The following is an 18751-nucleotide window of genomic DNA, read 5'->3' as shown; positions in this document are numbered from 1 at the left end:
TGTAAATATATATATCTGTGTGTGCATATAGGTATGTACATATATATATATACATACACTCACTGGACTTTTTTCTCATTTATTATATTGTTTACAGTGGAATATGTTTGCATATTCTGTTGTGCTGCTACAAGTAAGAATGTCGTTGGTCTATCTGGAACATATGACAATAAAACTCTCTTGACACTTGACGTTCTTGGAAATAGTGATGATCGTTCATGCCTCCAGAGTCCACATCATGATTCAGGGAAAAACTCCCCACTGTATGAAGCCCAAAAGCTACTTCAGTTTGAACAAGCTCTTTAAACAGTACTTGATCATGACCAGATCATTTGTTTCCCAGTGCCATGGCCTGAAACGTAAATACTGGGCAGGAGAGGGCAAAGTGTGGCTGCCTCACAGCGCCGGAGACCCGCGTTCAATCATGACTACAGGTGCTGTCTGCACAGAGTTTGTACGTTCTCCCCGTGACCCACGTGGGTATTCTCTGGGATGGCTGGCTTCCTCCCATACTCCAGAGACCAAAGATGTACAGGTTTGTAGGTTAATTGGCTTTGGTAAAATTGTAAATTGTCCCTAGTGTGTGCAGGGTAGTGTTACTGTGTTGGTCGGCACAGACATGGTGGGCTGAAGGGCCTGTTTCCGTGATTTATCTCTAAAATAAACCAAACTAAGATGGTGGCTAACTTATTTGCTCTTCTTCAAAAATTGGCTCTTTTATGTCTATCATAGAGCAGGCAGGGTATCTTATGACAATAGACAATAGACAATAGACAATAGGTGCAGGAGGAGGCCATTCGGCCCTTCGAGCCAGCACCGCCATTCAATGTGATCATGGCTGATCATTCTCAATCAGTACCCCGTTCCTGCTTTCTCCCCGTACCCCCTGACTCCGCTATCCTTAAGAGCTCTATCTAGCTCTCTCTTGAATGCATTCAGAGAATTGGCCTCCACTGCCCTCTGAGGCAGAGAATTCCACAGATTCACAACTCTCTGACTGAAAAAGCTTTTCTTCATCTCTGTTGTAAATGGCCGACCCCTTATTCTTAAACTGTGGCCCCTTGTTCTGGACTCCCCCAACATTGGGAACATGCTTCTAACGTGTCCAACCCCTTAATAATCTTAAGTATCTTTCGATACTTACAACTTCTTTTGTAGGAAGAAACTGCAGATGCCGCTTTACACCAAAGATAGACACAAAGTGCTGGAGTAACTCAGCGGGTCAGGCAGCATCTCTGGAGAAAAGGAATGGGTGACGTTTCAGGTGGAGACCCTTCTTCAGAGGGTTTCTTCTTATTTGACAGCCTGCAGTGTCAGCATAGAACTTTGTAGTTGAGTCTCTGAGGTATGCCTTAAACGCTCTAATCTGTAGGCGGGAGAGGACCACAGTCTTGGTGCGCCTGTCATAGTTGAAAGAGTAGTTTTCCATACAGGCCATTGGTATATTTATGTAAGGCCTTTTATAGGCTTGTAATGTCCCAAAGCACTTTGCTACCTTTGCAATTGTCTTTGAAGTGCAGCCACTATTGTAACACGAGCCAAGCTGAGTATCCTGGCGAATGTACAGGCAGCAGTGAAGTGAATGACCTCATGGCTCATTCTGTTGGTTGATAGTAGGATGAGTGGCACGCTGGCGCAGCGGTAGAGTTGCTGCCTTGCAGCGGCAGATACCCGCGCTCGATCCTGACTAAGGGGGCTGTCTGTACAGACTTTGTACGTTCTCCCCAAGACCACGTGGGTTTTCCCCGGGTGCTCCAGTTTCCTCCCACACTCCAAAGATGTACAGGTTTGTTGGGTAATTGTCATTAGTGTGTTACATAGTGCTAGTATACATAGATTACTGGTCGGTGCAGACTCGGTGGGCCGAAGGGCCTGTCCCCTTTCTGCTTCCCTAAAGCCTAAGGCTTCAATTTAGCATATTTATTTACTTCAGTGTATCTTTGATGACTTTGAAAAACACCTCATCGACTAGTCTCCAAAGTACTTAAAATGAGCAGGAAGGAACTGCATTGGCTGGTTTATACCGGAGATAGACACAAAGTGCTGGAGTAACCCAGCAGGTCAAGCGGCATCTCTGGAGAAAAAGGATGGGTGACGTTTTGGGTCGGAACCCTTCTACAGAGGGAAAGTAGAGGGGAGGGAATTGGAGGTAAGAACAAAAACAAGCCCTTCAGCCCACCGAGTCCATGCCGACCATCGATCACCCTGTACTATACGATCACACTATAGTACTCACTATTAGGGTCAATTACATTTTTTTACCGAAGCCAATTAAACTACAAACCTGCACATCTTTGGAGTGTGACGGGAAACCTAAACACTTGGAGAAAACCCACACCTCCAGATTCAACGAGAGTTTCTTCCCAGCTATTATCATTCAACTGAAAGGTCCTCTCACCAGCTAGAGTGTGGTCCTGACCTCCCATCTAACTCATTGGAGACCTTTGAACTAACTGTGATTGGACTTTATGAAACTTTATCTTGCACTAAATGTTGCACCCTTTATCCTTCATCTGCACACCGCGGAAAGCCTGATTGTAATTATGTGTAGTCTTTGACTGGAGAGCATGCAAACAAAACCTTTTCACGGTACCTCGGTGCATGTGATGGTAATAAACTAAACTAGAGCAGTCCATGCCTCATGAGGTTGAGCAGTTTCAGTGGGGATGCCAGACAATAAACTCCTCTGGCACATTACAACATTGCAGTGTTTTATTACCAAGCAGAATATCAAGGTAACTGGCTAAACAATAAAATCTGTTTCTTTCTAGATTTAGATTTAGAGATACAGTGCGGAAACAGGCCCATCGGCCCACCGAGTCCGCGCCGCCCAGCGATCCCCGCACTATCCTACACACTAGGGACAATTTAAAAAAAACATTTACCCAGTCAATTAACCTACATACCTGTACGTCTGTTCTGAAGGGGAACACAATAGGATACTGGGTGGGACTGGGGTTTTCTGGGAAGTCTCTGCTACCTGGCAATGAGAGATTGAAACATCTCCTGGTGGAATGTGTGAACTTTGCACACTAGTTCTCAGGAATTGTTCACAACTTGTCACTGTGCATCCTTTACTGCCTTAACCCCTTGCTTGTAACGAGAATAAGAAATTAGTTGGACTCCGATTCTCTGGAGAATTGGTCCGAAGTGAGAGGGGCAAAGTTTAAAGGGGATGTGAGGGGCAGGTTTTTTTACAAAGAGGGTGGTGGGTGCCTAGAACGCACTGCCGGGGGTGGTGGTGGAGGCAAATACGATAGTGGTGCTTCATAGACTTTTGGATAGCCACATAGATATGCAGGGAATGGAGGGAGATGGATTATGTGCAGGCGGAGGAGATTCACGGCATCGTGGGCTGCACAGACATGATGGGCCGAAGGGCCTGTTCCCGTGCTGTACAGTTCCATGCTCAATAGTTGCAATGTAGGCACACCCAAGCCACAGTTTGTAGATAGACACAAAGTGCTGGAGTAACTCAGCAGGTCAGGCAGCATCTCTGGAGAAAAAGGATGGGTGACATTTCAGGTCAGGACCCTTCTTCAAACTTGATTTTCTCCAGAGATGCTGCCTGACCGGCTGAGTTACTCCAGCACTTTGTGTCTATCTTCGGTATAAACCAGCATCTGCAGTTCCTTTCTCCACAATTGGTAGCTTTGACCCATGGTAGGAATTTTGTTTCAGAACAGAGTCACACCAGTTATTCAGCATGGCCTGTATCAAGCTAGGTTTGGCATTCAAAAGTAAAAGTATTATCACTGCCTTGGGATGGCACTATTTATTTTCTGGTACTGTGTTCCTCTGATTTAATAAAATCTCTGTTCTGGTAACTATTGTTTCTTTATTCATCTCCCACCACTCTATCATACCATTGAGGGAGTGCAGCGTAGGTTCACGAGGTTAATTCCTGGAATGGCAGGACTATCGTATGTTGAAAGACTGGAGCTACTGGGCTTGTATACGCTGGAATTTAGAAGGATGAGGGGGGATCTTATTGAAACATGTAAGATTCTTAAGGGATTGGACAAGCTAGAGGCAGGAAACATGTTCCCGATGTTGGGGGAGACCAGAACCAGGGGCCACAGTTTAAGAATAAGGGGTAAGCCATTTAGAACGGAGATTAGGAAAACAAATTCATTCAGCGAGTTGTAAATCTGTGGAATTCTCTGCCACAGAAGGCAGTGGAGGCCAATTCTCTGGATGCTTTCAAGAGAGAGTTAGATAGAGCTCTTAATGATAGCGGAGTCAGGGGGTATGGGGAGAAGGCAGGAACAGGGTACTGATTGAGAATGATCAGCCATGATCACATTGAATGGCGGTGCTGGCTCGAAGGGCCGAATGGCCTCCTCCTGCACCTATTGTCTATTGTCATTCATGTCTCCAGGAATGTTTTGCTGCCAGGCTTTGACTGGTGGTGTCTCTCACCCCCCCCTCCCTCACTCACCCCATCTCTCTTACAACCCTCTCTCACTTCCCCCACCCCTTCCCCTCTCTCTCCCCCCCACCCTCTCCCTCTCCCCCCCACCCTTTCTCCCCATACCCACTCTCTCACCTCCCCCACCCCTATCTCTCTCTGTCTCCTCCACCCACTCTCTCTCCACCCACTCTCTCCCCCACCCCCTCTCCACCCTACTCCCTCTCTCTCACCCCCCACTCTCTCACCCCCCACCCTCTCTCACCCCCACCCCCTCTCTCTCACCTCTCCCCCCCCCCACCCACTCCTCTCTCTCACCCCCCCCCCACCCTCTCTCTCTTCCCCCCCCCACTCTCACTCGTGCAGGCTTGTGGGTTAATTGGCTGCGGTAAAATTGTCCCTGGTGTGCAGGGAGTGGATGAGAGAGTGGGGTCACATGGAGCCAGTGTGAACGGGTGATCGAGGGTCAGCAGGGACTCGATGGGCCGAAGGGGCCTGTTCCCCTGCTGTGCCTCTCAACTACAACGACGGGCTTGGGTTGGTTTGCAGGCAGCTGTCTTTGTAAACGGAGCGGAGAGGGGGGGTGGTGGTAGTGGAATATAAATTGGAGGAAGTCTTGCATTGTAGAGTCGATTAGCAAAAGGTGTCCTGAAGTTAGTGTGCGCTTGCAAATCAGAGAGGTTGACAAGTATGCAGTCATGTTGATGTAATGGAGCAGCATTTTGTTGGGGATTTGCACCGTCCTGCCCAGCGTTAGATGGACATGTGGCGGGTCCCACAACAGCGCTATGTACATTTGGTTCCCATTCCCCACTGTAGGGGGATGTTTGTATCGATGTCAGACTGAAATGGTCACACTGAGAGTTGGGCTTTAGCTTGTCTGTGGCTTCAATGTGACAGTCATGTGGAACCTTGCTGGCAAACACAACAAATGTGTGTCACCAGATAAATGTGAAACCAACCACACAAACAGTGGAAGAAGCCGCACACAGAGCACAGCACAGAGTGCTGGAGGAAGGCAGCCAGCGGGCCGGGGAGGGAGGGAGGGAGGGAGGGAGGGGGTGGACAGGCAGGGCCGTTTTTACAGCATTATGGGCCCCCGGGCAAAGCAGTGTACTGGGGCCCCTACCGTTACTCTCCCCCACCCCCCTTTCCCTACCTCCCCCCCCCCCCCCCCCCCCCCCCCCCGTCGTGCCGGCGAAAAGCACTTACCGAAAAGCACTTAGCGATGGACTTAGGGTGCGACATTGTTGCGAAAAGCACTTACAGATCGCTGTGAGAAGCACTTAGTGACCGAAAATGTTGCGAAAAAAGCACTTATTGAACCTACATTTTTAAAGTAGTATTTATTTATTGCAAGTCACTTAACATACACAGATCAGCATGGGGCCCCTATGCTCGTGGGCCCCCGGGCAAGTGCCCATCAGGCCCATGCGTTAAGACGGCCCTGTGGACAGGCGGCGTCTGGGGTCGGGACCCTTCTTCAGCCTCAATCCCTGCACGGACACTGGCCGGCCGGCTCACTCACTGTGTGCTTGGCCCAATATCCCCACGGCTGTAACCCCGCTAACTCCAGTGTAACTCCGCTAACTCCAGTGTAACGCCAGTGTAACCCCAGTGTAACCCCGCTAACTCCACTGTAACGCCACTAACTCCAGTGTAACTCTGCTGACTCCAGTGTAACTCCGCTACCGCCAGTGTAACTCCACTGACTCCAGTGTAACTCCTGTGTGAAGTCAGTGTGACTCCAGTGTAACTCCTGTGTAACGCCAGTGTGACTCCAGTGTAACTCCAGTGTGACGCCAGTGTAAGTCCTGTGTGAAGTCAGTGTGACTCCAGTGTAACTCCTGTGTAACCCCAGTGTCACGCCACCCCCATTCTAAGGGCAGGGGGCCCCGCACTCCAGTGAGGCCGCTGCTTGCCCGGGGTGCGCGGCCAAGTGATGTGGAAGGGCCGAGCGGTCGGTGGGATGTGTGGGAAGGAACTGCAGGTGCTGCTTTAAAGCGAAGACACACACAAAGTGCTGGAGTGACTCAGCGGGACAGGCAGCGTCTCTGGAGGGAAGGAATGGGTGACGTTTCGGGTCGAGACCCTTCTCCAGACTCAATGTCTAAAGGGTCTGAAGAAGGAACTCGATCTGAAGTGTCACCCATTCCTTCCCTCCACAGATGCTGCCTGACCCGCTGAGTTACTCCAGCACTTTGTGTGCACCGTGTAAAGCAGCATCTGCACTTCCTTCCTACACCTTTTGTTGGGCGTCACATAGCTTGTGTTTTGAGTGGGATCCCAGTCCAATCGCTGTCTGCTCCACGCGTGGCATTGCATCCGACAACCTCCCTCTAACCCCCCCCCCACCCCACCCTCTAACCCCACCCCCTCTAACCCCCCCCCACCCCCCTCTCCTTCTAAACCCCCCCACCCCCCTCTCCCTCTAAACCCCCCCACCCCCCAACCCTATCCCCTCTCCTCTAAACCCCCCCCCACTCCTTCTAAACCCCCCCACCCCCTACCCCTCCCCCACCCCCTCTAAACCCCCCCACCCTCTAAACCCACCCACCCCCTCTAACCCCCCCACCCCCCTCTCCCTCTCACCCCCTCTAACCCCCCCCCCCACCCCTTCTAAAACCCCCCACCCCCTCCCCCTCTCCTCTAAACCCCCCCCCACCCCCCTCTATCCCACCCCCCCCCCCCTCGACCTCTGGCCCCGCGGTCCACATTTCCCGACAAAGAACAACTCACTCGTACTGTAGAAGGGGAACTGCAGATGCTGCCTTGCACCGAAGATAGACACAGGGTGCCGGAGTAACTCAGTGGACAGGCAGCATCTCTGGAGGGAAGGAATGGTCTTCAGTCTGAAGAAGGGTCTCGACCCGAAACGTCACCCATTCCTTCTCTCCACAGATGCTGCCTGTCCCGCAGAGTGACTCCAGCACCTTGTGTGTGTGTGTGTGTGTGTGTGTGTGTGTGTGTGTGTGTGTGTGTGTGTGTGTGTGTTACTCTGGGGCTGTGGGACAGACAGAGACAGGGACAGGGTCAGGCACAGCGCGGCTCACCGAGCGAGTCGCCTTTGCAATTGGCTGCGGGACTGTAACCCGATCTGCCCTGGAAACCGCTGTCTGTGGTGGTGGTGGTGGTGGTGGGACGTGCCCCGTGTAAAGGCTCTCTGCTCTCCCCCCCCTCTCTGTCTTTGTCCGTCCCTTCCTCTCCATTTCTTTCCCTCCCCCTCTCTCTTTCTCTTTCCAACCCCTCACCCCCTCTTTCTCCCCCACCCCCTCTTTCTCCCTCCACCCCCTCTTTCCCCCCCACCCCCTCTTCCCCCCCCACCCCCTCTTTCTCCCTCCACCCCCTATTTCCCCCCCAACCCCCTCTTTCTCCCTCCACCCCCTCTTTCCCCACCACCCCCTCTTTCTCCCTCCACCCCCTCTTTCCCCCCCCCACCCCCTCTTTCTCCCTCCACCCCCTATTTCCCCCCCAACCCCCTCTTTCTCCCTCCACCCCCTCTTTCCCCCACCCCCTCTTTCTCCCTCCACCCCCTCTACTCCCTCTTTCTCCCTCTACCCCCTCTTTCCCCACCCCCTCTTTCCCCCCCACCCCCTCTTTCTCCCTCCACCCCCTCTTTCCCCCCCACCCCCTCTTTCCCCCCCACCCCCTCTTCCCCCCCCACCCCCTCTTTCTCCCTCCACCCCCTCTTTCTCCTCCACCCCCTCTTTCTCCCTCTACCCTCTCTTTCTCCCTCCATCCTCTTTCTCCCTCTACCCCCTCTTACTCCCCCGTTCTCTCTCCCTCTTCTCTCTCTCACTCTCCCTCTTCCCCCCCTTTTTCCTCCCCCCCTTCTCCCTACCCCCCCCCCCCCCCCTTCTCTCTCTCCCCATATCCATCTATATCTCTCTCTCTTCTCTCTCTCTCTCTGGAACAAAGATTCTACTAAACCGCTCTTGCCCCCTCCCCTCCCCTCCCCTCCACCACCCCCTCTCCACCAGTGACTCCTCTGACCACCCGGGTTGTGTAACGGGGAGAGAGGGGCAGGAGGGATTGGGTCACCGTTACCTGGGTCTGAAAGAGGTTGTGTGTGTGTGTGGGTTTTTTTTTTTCCTTTCAGTCTTTGGCCCTGCCAACATTTTTTTTCTCCAACGTCAGATTGTTTTCTGGAAAGGGTGTCTCTGAAAGTGAAACCAGCGCCGGCGTGCGGGGATGGGGAGTGGGTGGGAAAGTCGTGCACTTTATGTCGGTCACTTCTCTCTGCTGCCTTATCTGTTGAGTTCCCCTTCCACCCTCCCTCCCACCCACCGGGCCCTGCCTCCTATGTCCCCACCACCCCCCTCGCCACCAATATCCTTCCAGGCACACACGGAGAAAGAAACTTTTGTCTCATTCAACCCTCGACTGCCAAGACTTCCCAGGGGAACCCAGGGGGGTTCTGCAGCTCAGGAACCCGGTGGCCAATTCGCTGGGCATTCTCGGGCACCTGATTAAAGTATCCCCACCCCCCTCTCTCTCTCTCCCTCTCTTCCTCTCTCTCTCTCTCTCTCTCTCTCTCTCTGTGAGTGGCAAGCTGCAGAGGAAAGAACTTTGAAATGAAATAATAATCCATTTCAACCCTCCCACTTTAAGACTTTAGCAAAACATTTCTCTTTCCATTCAATCCAGCTAAAGACACAATGAGACAAATCTTGGTCCGCAGAGCCTTGCAGTCCAGTTTACTTGGTTCTTTCGTGCAGTGGAGCAATTATGGGTGCGTGCAACAAAACAAGTCTAGCAATTCTAAACGGAGTTGGTTCTGCTGAAAGCTCAGCGGCTTTTGAATTTGTGCAAAGTGATTTTACTTTTTTTTTAAATCAAAATCTTCTCGCGTGGCTTTCTGGTGTATTAGGCAAAGACCGATCAAGGGTAGTCCTCGCTACCGTGAAATGCAATTAGCAGTTCATTCACTGTGTGCCAGGCAGGTTGCTGTTGCTGCTGGGGTATGATAGACGCGAAATGCTGGAGTAACTCAGTGGGTCAGGCAGCGTCTCTGGAGAGAAGGAATGGGTGACGTTTCGGGTCGAGACCCTTCTTCAGACTCAAATGGACTGTTTGCACTTGGGGGTGGGGTAGATTGAACCATTTAAAGAAAAGTGGGGTGGAAATAAATAAACAACTTAAATTACTTTTTAGGTACACTGTGCAAAAGCAAATTGCCACTTAAGTGGGTCCGTATGACTGCCAAGACAAGGTGCCAGTTTTATAGTTCAGTTTAGTTTATATAAGAAGATAACTGCAGATGCTGGTACAAATCGAAGGTATTTATTCACAAAATGCTGGAGTAACTCAGCAGGTCAGGCAGCGTCTCAGGAGAGAAGGAATGGGTGACGTTTCTTCAGTCTGAAGAAGGGTTTCGACCCGAAACGTCACCCATTCCTTCTCTCCTGGGATGCTGCCTGACCTGCTGAGTTTCTCCAGCATTTAAGTGAATAAATACCTTCGATTTGTACCAGCATCTGCAGTTATTTTCTTACACTAAGGATAGTCCGAGGGTCACCAAAGAGTAGATGGTAGTCCAGCACTTTGGTGACTATCCTTGACCGGACTTTGCTGGCTTTACCTGAAACACCAGGAAGCCACACGTGAAGATTTAGATTTTTTGATTTTAAACGCACATTCTTGTTACTTTGGTTCTAATCCCAGTGTCACGCAATGATGTTACTGCGACTACCCCCATGTTACTTTTAAAGGGTTGTTTGTGCCAAGGATGATAGACATCTCAGCAAACTCACTGGAGGTCTTGAAATCGCTACATCGCAGCCGGCACAATGTCTGGATTTGCACATTAGTGCCGGTCACCCGTGATCTTTCACGTTAAGCCTCGTGTCCTGTTGAAGAAACAATAAGGGCCATTCCCCGGCTGATGTGACACAATGCTCACTTTGACATTTCAAACGCTATTGAGGGGTTGATTGAAAGGCTTTCTTACCAGGTTACTGCTGCCAGCGTTGACGTCCTCGGAATATTGACTCCCTCTCCTCTTCGGCTGCGCTGGACTAAACGCCTCTATGAAATGTAGCATCTCACCAGAGGGCCAGGTATCAGAGACTCCATCCTCTCTCCCTCCTCTCTCTCTCTCTCTCTCTCTCTCTCTCTCTCTCTCTCTCTCTCTCAGTCAACAAGGCTCGCTTGTCAGTGGACTTGATAAGCAGGTAGCAAGCAGTCCCTGGAAGAAATGGCCAAAACAATTTGCCTTTTTCCCCCCAAAAGTTAAAGACAAAACTCCTTGTTCTTTGTCAGCTCAGCAGGATGTCTGTGTTGGCGGCAGCAGCATCGGTCCGAGTGTTTACTTCGAGAGACAACAACGAGTGAGTTGCGAGAGGATTGGTGCGACCTTATTAATGCAGTGAGTTCCACGCTGTCCTGTCCGCGTTGTGGCTTTTGTGTCACATCAGCCTGTCAGTGATATTAAAGGGCATTCAAGTCCTGCTTGGGTGTGAGCGCTTGACTTGGACTGGACAACCGACCACTGGTCCTCTAGGTCATTTTCGTGATGTGTTTACATCCGGCGGGGAGAGAGGGGGTTTTCAAGGAAGGTAGCGGCGCGTCGGCAAGTCTTGCTTGGGACCTCCTTTATTTTCCACCCCCTCCCTTGCCCACAGATGCCGGGAGGCGGGACACAGTGCAATGATGTAATGGAAGGCAGGCTGCAATTAAAGGGCTGCCCCACAATACTCACATACTCTGGCAAGCACAGTGCTGGAAAACTCTGTCTCCCTGACACCAGCGAATTGTACAACCCACCCCCCCCCTCCCTCTTCAAGATCTCAGCGCTTCAGAGTAGATGTTTGTGTCACAGCAGAGGGCAGGACATCCCCCAGGCCAATGCTCTGTAAAGCGCCCTCCCTGCCACGACTTGTGCTTCTACAACCGTGGCAAGCAGCATCAGATATACAGAGCAGGACAATAAAACAGACACCAAGTGCCAGAGTAACTCAGGCAGCATCTCAGGAGGATTTATTCACAAAATGCTGGAGTAACTCAGCAGGTCAGGCAGCATCTCGGGAGAGAAGGAATAGGTTTTGTGAATAAATCGATTTGTACCAGCATCTGCAGTTATTTTCTTATATTATATCTCAGGAGGACATGGATAGGTGATGTTTCCGATTGGGACACTGCAGTTACAACCAGCCTCGCCAATCCCAGGGCTTTTCACAAGTGCTGCTCAAACGAACTGTGACTAGTCAGAATAAGAAAATAACTGCAGATGCTGGTACAAATCGAAGGTATTTATTCACAAAATGCTGGAGTAACTCAGCAGGTCAGGCAGCATCTCATGAGAGAAGGAATGGTTCTGAATTGTTCTTCAGTCTGAAGAAGGGTCTCGACCCGAAACGTCACCTATTCCTTCTCTCCAGAGATGCTGCCTGACCTGCTGAGTTACTCCAGCATTTTGTGACTAGTCAGAAGATAGACACAAAGTGCTGGAGGAACGTGGCGGTTCTGGCAGCATCTCCAGAGAGCTGAGGATAGACGCAAAATGCTGGAGTGACTGGGCTGATCAGGCAACATCTCCACAGATGCTGCCTGACCAGCCGAGTTACTCCAGCACTTTGTGTCTTATCTTCGGTATAAATCAGCATTTGCAGTTCCTCCCCACTCGGCGATCAATCAGATTGTTAACAGGACCCGGAGACACAAGGTGCTCCATCACTATGTGTCTGTTCCCAAACATCACCTATCAATGTTCTCCAGAGACGATGCCTGACCCGCCGAGTTCCTCCGGCACTTTGTGTCTTTTTATTTGTGACCAGCATCTGCAGTTTCTTGTGTCTCCACCTATCACTTGCCAGGTTTTGTCCTCTCTTCCCCATCCCAACTAGTGTGAGGAAGGGTCCCGGCCAGAATTTTCAACCATCCACGTTCCTCAGAGATTCTGCCTGGCCCGCTGAGTTACCTCTGGACTTTGTGTCTTTTTTTTGTTTGTGAACTGGACCTCGTATTTAAGATGAAGATAGACACATTATGCTGGAGTAACTCAGTAACGCTGGGACAGGCGATGCTTCGTGTTGAAATGTGCCGTTTTAACTGAATTACCTTTTACCTTTATTGTCATTCAAAATTAATTGAACAAAAATCATTTGCCACGCAGCCACAACAGTACAGAGTAAAAGACACAAGACACACAATTGTAACACAAACATCCATCACAGTGACTCCTCCAGACACCCCCTTCACTGTGATGGAAGGCAAGAAACATTTCTTCTCTCTTCCCCCATGCTTCCCCCATGGACAGATAGTTCGACTTCAGCCGAGGCGACCGAGGCTCCCGAACATCTGGCAAGCTCACACTTCCCACTGAGCCAGGCAGTGGCAGAATACCACGTGTTTGGTATCTCGACCTGGGCCATTGACTCTTCAAGAGCAGTGCAGCCGGGAGTCCCGAGTAGAAACATATGCCCACATCCAAATTCGCCCTCTCCTCCACTGACACGTTCTGCTATAGATGTCTCGGCATCCCTGAATACAAACCCATCTCACTCTTGCGGTGTTGGTCTCCAACCTTTTGGTGTTGGTAAGAAAAAAACTGCAGATGCTGGTTAATATCAAAGGTAGACACAAACTGCTGGAGTAACTCAGCGGGTCAGGCAGCATCTCTGGAGGGGTTGTGTAGGAAAATAACTGCAGATGCTGGTTAATATCGAAGGTAGACACAAACTGCTGGAGTAACTCAGCGGGTCAGGCAGCATCTCTGGAGGGGTTGTGTAGGAAAATAACTGCAGATGCTGGTACAAATCGAAGGTATCACAAAATGCTGGAGCAGCTCAGCATTTCTCTCTGGAGAGAAGGAATGGGTCTCCATCCCAAATGTCGCCCATTCAATGGACAATAGGTGCAGGATTAGGCCATTCGGCCCTTCGAGCCAGCACCACCATTCCATCATGGCTGATCATTCACAATCAGTACCCCGTTCCTGCCTTCTCCCCATACCCCCTGACTCCGCTATCATTAAGAGCTCTATCTAGCCCTCTCTTGAAAGCATCCAGAGAATTGGCCTCCACTGCTTCTGAGGCAGAGAATGCCACAGATTTACAACTCTCTGACTGAAAAAGTTTTTCCTTCTCTCCCGAGATGTTGCCTGACCCGCTGAGTTACTCCAGCATTTGTGTCTACCTTTTGTATTGGTATTGGTTTGTTATTGCCTCGCTTATCGAGATAGCATGAAAAGCATTGCTGTAAGTGCAAGGAGCAGGGAGAAGAAGGAATGGACCGGGGTGGGACAAGTCTGTGATTGTGTTGGCTGCTTTTCTGAGGCAACGTGAAGTGTAGATGGAGTCGATGGGTGGGAAGTCTGATTTGTGTGATGGGACTGGGTATTTGCACAACTCTGGTCTTGGACAGAGCTGTTCCCAAACCAAGCACTGGTGTGTGATCAATGGTCTCCGGGAGGTCAAGCAAGCCTAGTTCTTGAATTAGACAGTAAACGATAGACAGTAGGTGCAGGAGGAGGCCATTCGGCCCTTCGAGCCAGCACCGCCATTCACCGTGATCATGGCTGATCATCCACAATCAGTACCCGTTCCTGCCTTCTCCCCATACCCCTGACTCTGCTATCATTAAGAGCTCTATCTAGCTCTCTCTTGAATGCATCCAGAGAATCGGCCTCCACTGCCTTCTGAGGCAGAGAGTTCCACAGATTTACAACTCTCTGAGTGAAAAAGTTTTTCCTCATCTCCGTTGGATTGGTTGGACTGACTGTCTGAGAAAGAGATCGGCGACCTGTAGACCAGCTCGGACAATCCCACCCATCGTGGTAAAGGCTGGATGTGGTGAATCCTGCAGTGTCTACAGAACCTCACTTACTGTTGCAGTTGGAACCAGTAGATTACAATGCAGAGTGTGATCTTGATGTTGCATGAGAACTTTGCTCCGTAATAGTGAAATGCCAGGTTAGTTTACCAATTAGCAACATTGGCACCTTGCTGTCCATCCTAAACTGCTCCCAGAGGCAGCATGAAGATACAATGGCCTCACACATCCAGCGATCTGGGTTCAGACCTGACTGTGTGGAGTTTGCAGGCTCTCTATGTGATCGTGTGGTGCTCTGCACTCCTCCTGCTCTGAGGAGATGTATTGCCAGGTGCCTTGTTTGTCCCCTCCTCCACCCCCTTCACCCGTGCCCACAGAAGGCTGTAGAGGCCAAGTCAGGGATATTTTTAAGGCAGAGATAAGATTTTTTATTAGTACAGGAATCAGAGGTTATGGGGAGAGGGCAGGAGAATGGGGTTAGGAGGGAGGGAAGGAGCAGCCATGATTGAATTCAGTCTGAAGAAGGGTCTGGACCCGAAACGTCACCCATTCCTTCTCTCCTGAGATGCTGCCTGACCCGCTGAGTTACTCCAGCATTTTGTGAATAAATACCTTCGATTTGTACCAGCATCTGCAGTTATTTTCTTACACTACATGATCGAATGGCGGAGTAGACTTGATGGGCCGAATGGCCTAATTCTACTTCTATCCTTTATGACCCCTTCCACTGGCCACACAATTTGCAACATTTCTATCCTGAACTTCACAATTCTTCATCCTTCTGGACTGGCGTCAGTCTTTCCATCTCTGGCCTTTGTCCAACAATCGACCTGTCAACAAACCCCCTCACTTGTGTTCACCTGTGAGGGACTGGGAATGGCAGCAAGACTAGAGCACAAGGAACAGCTCGGTGGCACAGCCCCATAGACCCGGGTTTGACCCTGACTGCGGGCGATGTCTGTGTGGAGTTTGTACGTTCTCCCCGTGACCGCGTGGGCTTTCTCCGAATGCTCCGCTTTCCTCCCACACTCCAAATACCTATAGGTTTGTAGGTTAGTTGGCTTTGGTGAAGATTGGAAATTGTTCCTAGTGTGTGATGTGTGCTGGTGTAACGGGGATCTCTGGTCGGCATGTACTCGGTGGGGGGAGGCAGCGGTAGGGTTGCTGCCTTACAGCATGGACTCCATGGGCCGAAGGGCCTGTTTCTGTGCTGTATCTCTGAACTACACCCTAAACTAAGGTAAACATAGAAGCAAGGAGGCATGAGGAACTGCAGATGCTAGAATCTTGAGCAAAACAAAAAGCGCGGGAGGAGATCAGCAGGTCGGGCAGCATCTGTGGAGGGAAATGGACAAACGATGTTTTGGGATGGGACCCTTCTTCAGACCCAAGGGCACAGGCAGCCGGGTCGTGGCAATCACTTTGGTGGCCCTGTAGTCACGTATCGGGTGGGTGGGATGGGGAGGGCAGTTTTCCCACTCTCATGGCTGGCATTGACACTGGACATGGTCCAAGCACCCTATCTCTGTTCTGTTTGACTTTATAATTGTTGTTTGTGGACGTCAGAACCAGTTTTTCTCTAATAATTTACAGTTAAATTCCACTGATGGAATTTGAGCACCTGGCCAAATCGTTAGTCGAGGCACTCAATTAGATCCATTCAAAGCTGACCCGTGCTTTGTGCTCTACAACGTTCAACTCTCCATCTCTCAGCTGTAGATAAAAAGCACCGCAATCAACTTCCAGCAAGCAAATCGAATCACATTTCACATTTCAAATCTGAATCACATTTCAGATCTTAAAATCTTTTTTTTTGTTGCCATTTCCGTAGAAACAATGTACATAGAAACAGCAACTGTTTGTTGACAACAACAAGTAAATCACGACTCTATATTGCACAATCCCTCTGAGCAATATTGGCATTTGTTCTCCAAATATTCATTGCGATGTGCAATGCTCATGTAAACAGGACCGTCTTTGCAGATTTTTCCAATTGGAGCAAAGCCACGGCCACCACATGCCTTCTGAACCACCCTTATAACATATATAACATATAACAGCTACAGCATGGAAACAGGCCTGTCCGGCCCTACCAGTCCACGCCGACCATTCTCCCTGACCTAGTCTCATCTACCTGCACTCAAACCATAACCCTCCAATCCCCTCCTATCCATATACCTATCCAATTTACTCTTAAATCATTTACTCTACTTGTGCTGCCACCTTCAGTGAGCTATGAACCTGGACTCCAAGATCCCACTGCACATCAATGCTGTTTAGGGTCTTGCCATGACCTGTGTACCCTCTCCTCACATTCAACCTCCTTAAGTGCAACACCTTGCACTTGCTCCATCTGCCATTTCCCCGCCCATTTCTGCAGCTGATCTACACCCCACTGCATCTTCTGACAGCCTTCCTCGCTGTCTGCAACTCGTCCAATCTTGGTGTCGCCGACAACTACTCACCAACCCGTCTACATTTACGTCCAAGACATTTATATCTACCGCAAACAGTAGAGGTTCCAGCACGGATCCCTGCAGAACTCCACTGGTCACAGATCTCTACCCTTCACCACATCCCTCTGTGTTATATGAATAAGTGAATCCCGTACATCTTAATCTTCCAGATCAGCCTACCATAAGGGATTTAAAAAAAATCAAAAGCCTTACCAATATCCATTTATACAACATCCACCACCCTACCTTCATCAATCTCTTTCTTCACCAACTCAAAAAACTCGATCAAGTTAGTAAGACATGACACGAGCTGTCTTCTACAAAGCCATGCTGGCTATCCCTAATTAACCCATTCTCTTCCAAATGGGGAGGTAAAATTCTGTGTTGAAGAATTCCCTCCAACGGTTTTCCCTACCACTGACGTGTGGCTCGACGGCCGATAGTCCCCTGGATTCTGTCTACTTCCCTTCCTAAACAAAAGAACAGCGTTTTGAATGTCTTGCCATCTGCACTGAAACGGAACGCTGAAAGTCTTACGTGCAGCGAACAGCACAGCGGGTTTGTAAATCAGCACTCAATGGATAATATAAGAAACAAACAAAGATTCAATAAATCACCCCAACATAGTGCAAAAACAAAACAAAGCCCAAAGAGCTTGGTGCAACTTGTGGAATTCTCTGCCTCAGAAGGCAGTGGAGGCCAATTCTCTGAATGCATTCAAGAGAGAGCTAGATAGAGCTCTTAAGGATAGCGGAGTCAGGGGGTATGGGGAGAAGGCAGGAACGGGGTACTGATTGAGAATGATCAGCCATGATCACATTGAATGGCGGTGCTGGCTCGAAGGGCCGAATGGCCTCCTCCTGCACCTATTGTCTATTGTCTATAACCAAGGGAGTTTGTAGTTCAGAGTTTAGTTGCAGTGCTCAATCGCTGGTAATGTTTGGATGGAGCTGTTCCTGAACCTGGACGTTAGAGTGTTCAGACTCCGAGACTTCTTCCCAATGGCAGGAGTGAAATGAAAGTGTGGCCGGGGTGCTGTGGGTCTCTGATGAAGCTGGCTGCCTTTTTGAGGCAGCGACTCCTGTAGATCCCTTCGATGGTGGGGAGGTCAGTAGCCGTGATGGACTGGGCAGTGTTCACCACTTTTTTGCAATCTCCTTCATTCCTGGGTGTTCGAATTGCCAAACCAGGCTGTGTTGCAACCAGTCAATTTGCTCTCCATCCTACACCTGTGGAAGTTTAAGGGAGTATAGGTCGAGATACCAAACCTTCGATAACGGAAATAAAGTTATGTTATAGATTTAGTTTTAGAGATATAGTGTGTGGAAGCAGGCCCTTTGGCCCATTGTGTCCGTGCCGACAACGATCGCCCTTACACTAGTTCTACGCTATCCTACCTTTGCATCCGACACATTGGGAACAATTTACAGGGGGCCAATTAACCGACAAACTATACGTCTTCAGGATGTGGGAAGAAACTACAGCATCCAGAGGAAGCCCACACGGTCACTGGAAACTCCACACAGACAGCACCCGAGTTCAGGATCAAACCCGGGTCTCTGGCGCTGGTGCATTTACTTAAGTACTAAGCATTTAATCTACATCCCCTCACTGAATTTAATCACCACCATCTTAGTGCTCACCGAAGTTACAACCTGTCTCACCAATGTCGAAGATTATCTACTCATTCATCTCAGTTAAATCTCCCATCCTCCTCAATCCTCAAGAAAATAATCCCAGCATCTCACACCCAAAGGTTCACAATAGTGGCAATATGTGCAGGAAAATACCTGCAGATGCTGGTTCAAATCGAAGGTAGACACAAAATGCTGGAGTAACTCAGCGGGTCAGGCAGCATCTCAGGGGAGAAGGAATGGGTGACGTTTCGGGTCGAGACCCTTCTTCAGACGTCTCGACCCGAGGCACAATAAGTGACAAGAGGATATAATGAATCTTCACCCAACAGTTACAAACATGCCTTCACATTGTGCACCTCTCCACGGACAACGGAGTTCATTGACTTTATAAGGTGTGAAGGGTGTTATTGAAATGCACCCTTGTCTTTCTCCTGGATCATTTAGGAGAGCTAAGCGGCCATCAAATGGCAGAAGAT

General features: G+C 49.8%; 2 protein-coding genes across 4 annotated transcripts in view; one reads left to right on the top strand and one right to left on the bottom strand.

Annotated features, from left to right (window-relative positions):
* angptl2b (angiopoietin-like 2b) overlaps window positions 1-11041 on the bottom strand; it is a 50372-nt gene extending 39331 nt beyond the window's left edge. Inside the window, exon 1 of the mRNA XM_078425770.1 lies at window positions 10362-11041. Within this exon, the coding sequence (XP_078281896.1) occupies window positions 10362-10454 (93 nt within the window). The 5' untranslated portion in view covers window positions 10455-11041. The remainder of the gene's footprint in view (window positions 1-10361) is intronic.
* ralgps1 (Ral GEF with PH domain and SH3 binding motif 1) overlaps window positions 1-18751 on the top strand; it is a 714125-nt gene that overhangs the window by 369825 nt on the left and 325549 nt on the right. The gene's annotated exons all lie outside the window — the stretch shown is intronic.

The sequence above is a fragment of the Rhinoraja longicauda genome, chromosome 31 (genome assembly GCF_053455715.1).
Source record: "Rhinoraja longicauda isolate Sanriku21f chromosome 31, sRhiLon1.1, whole genome shotgun sequence".
Lineage (NCBI taxonomy): Eukaryota > Metazoa > Chordata > Chondrichthyes > Rajiformes > Arhynchobatidae > Rhinoraja > Rhinoraja longicauda.
The sequence above is the reverse complement of the archived record's forward strand: the minus strand, read 5'-3'. Positions and strand labels throughout refer to the sequence as shown.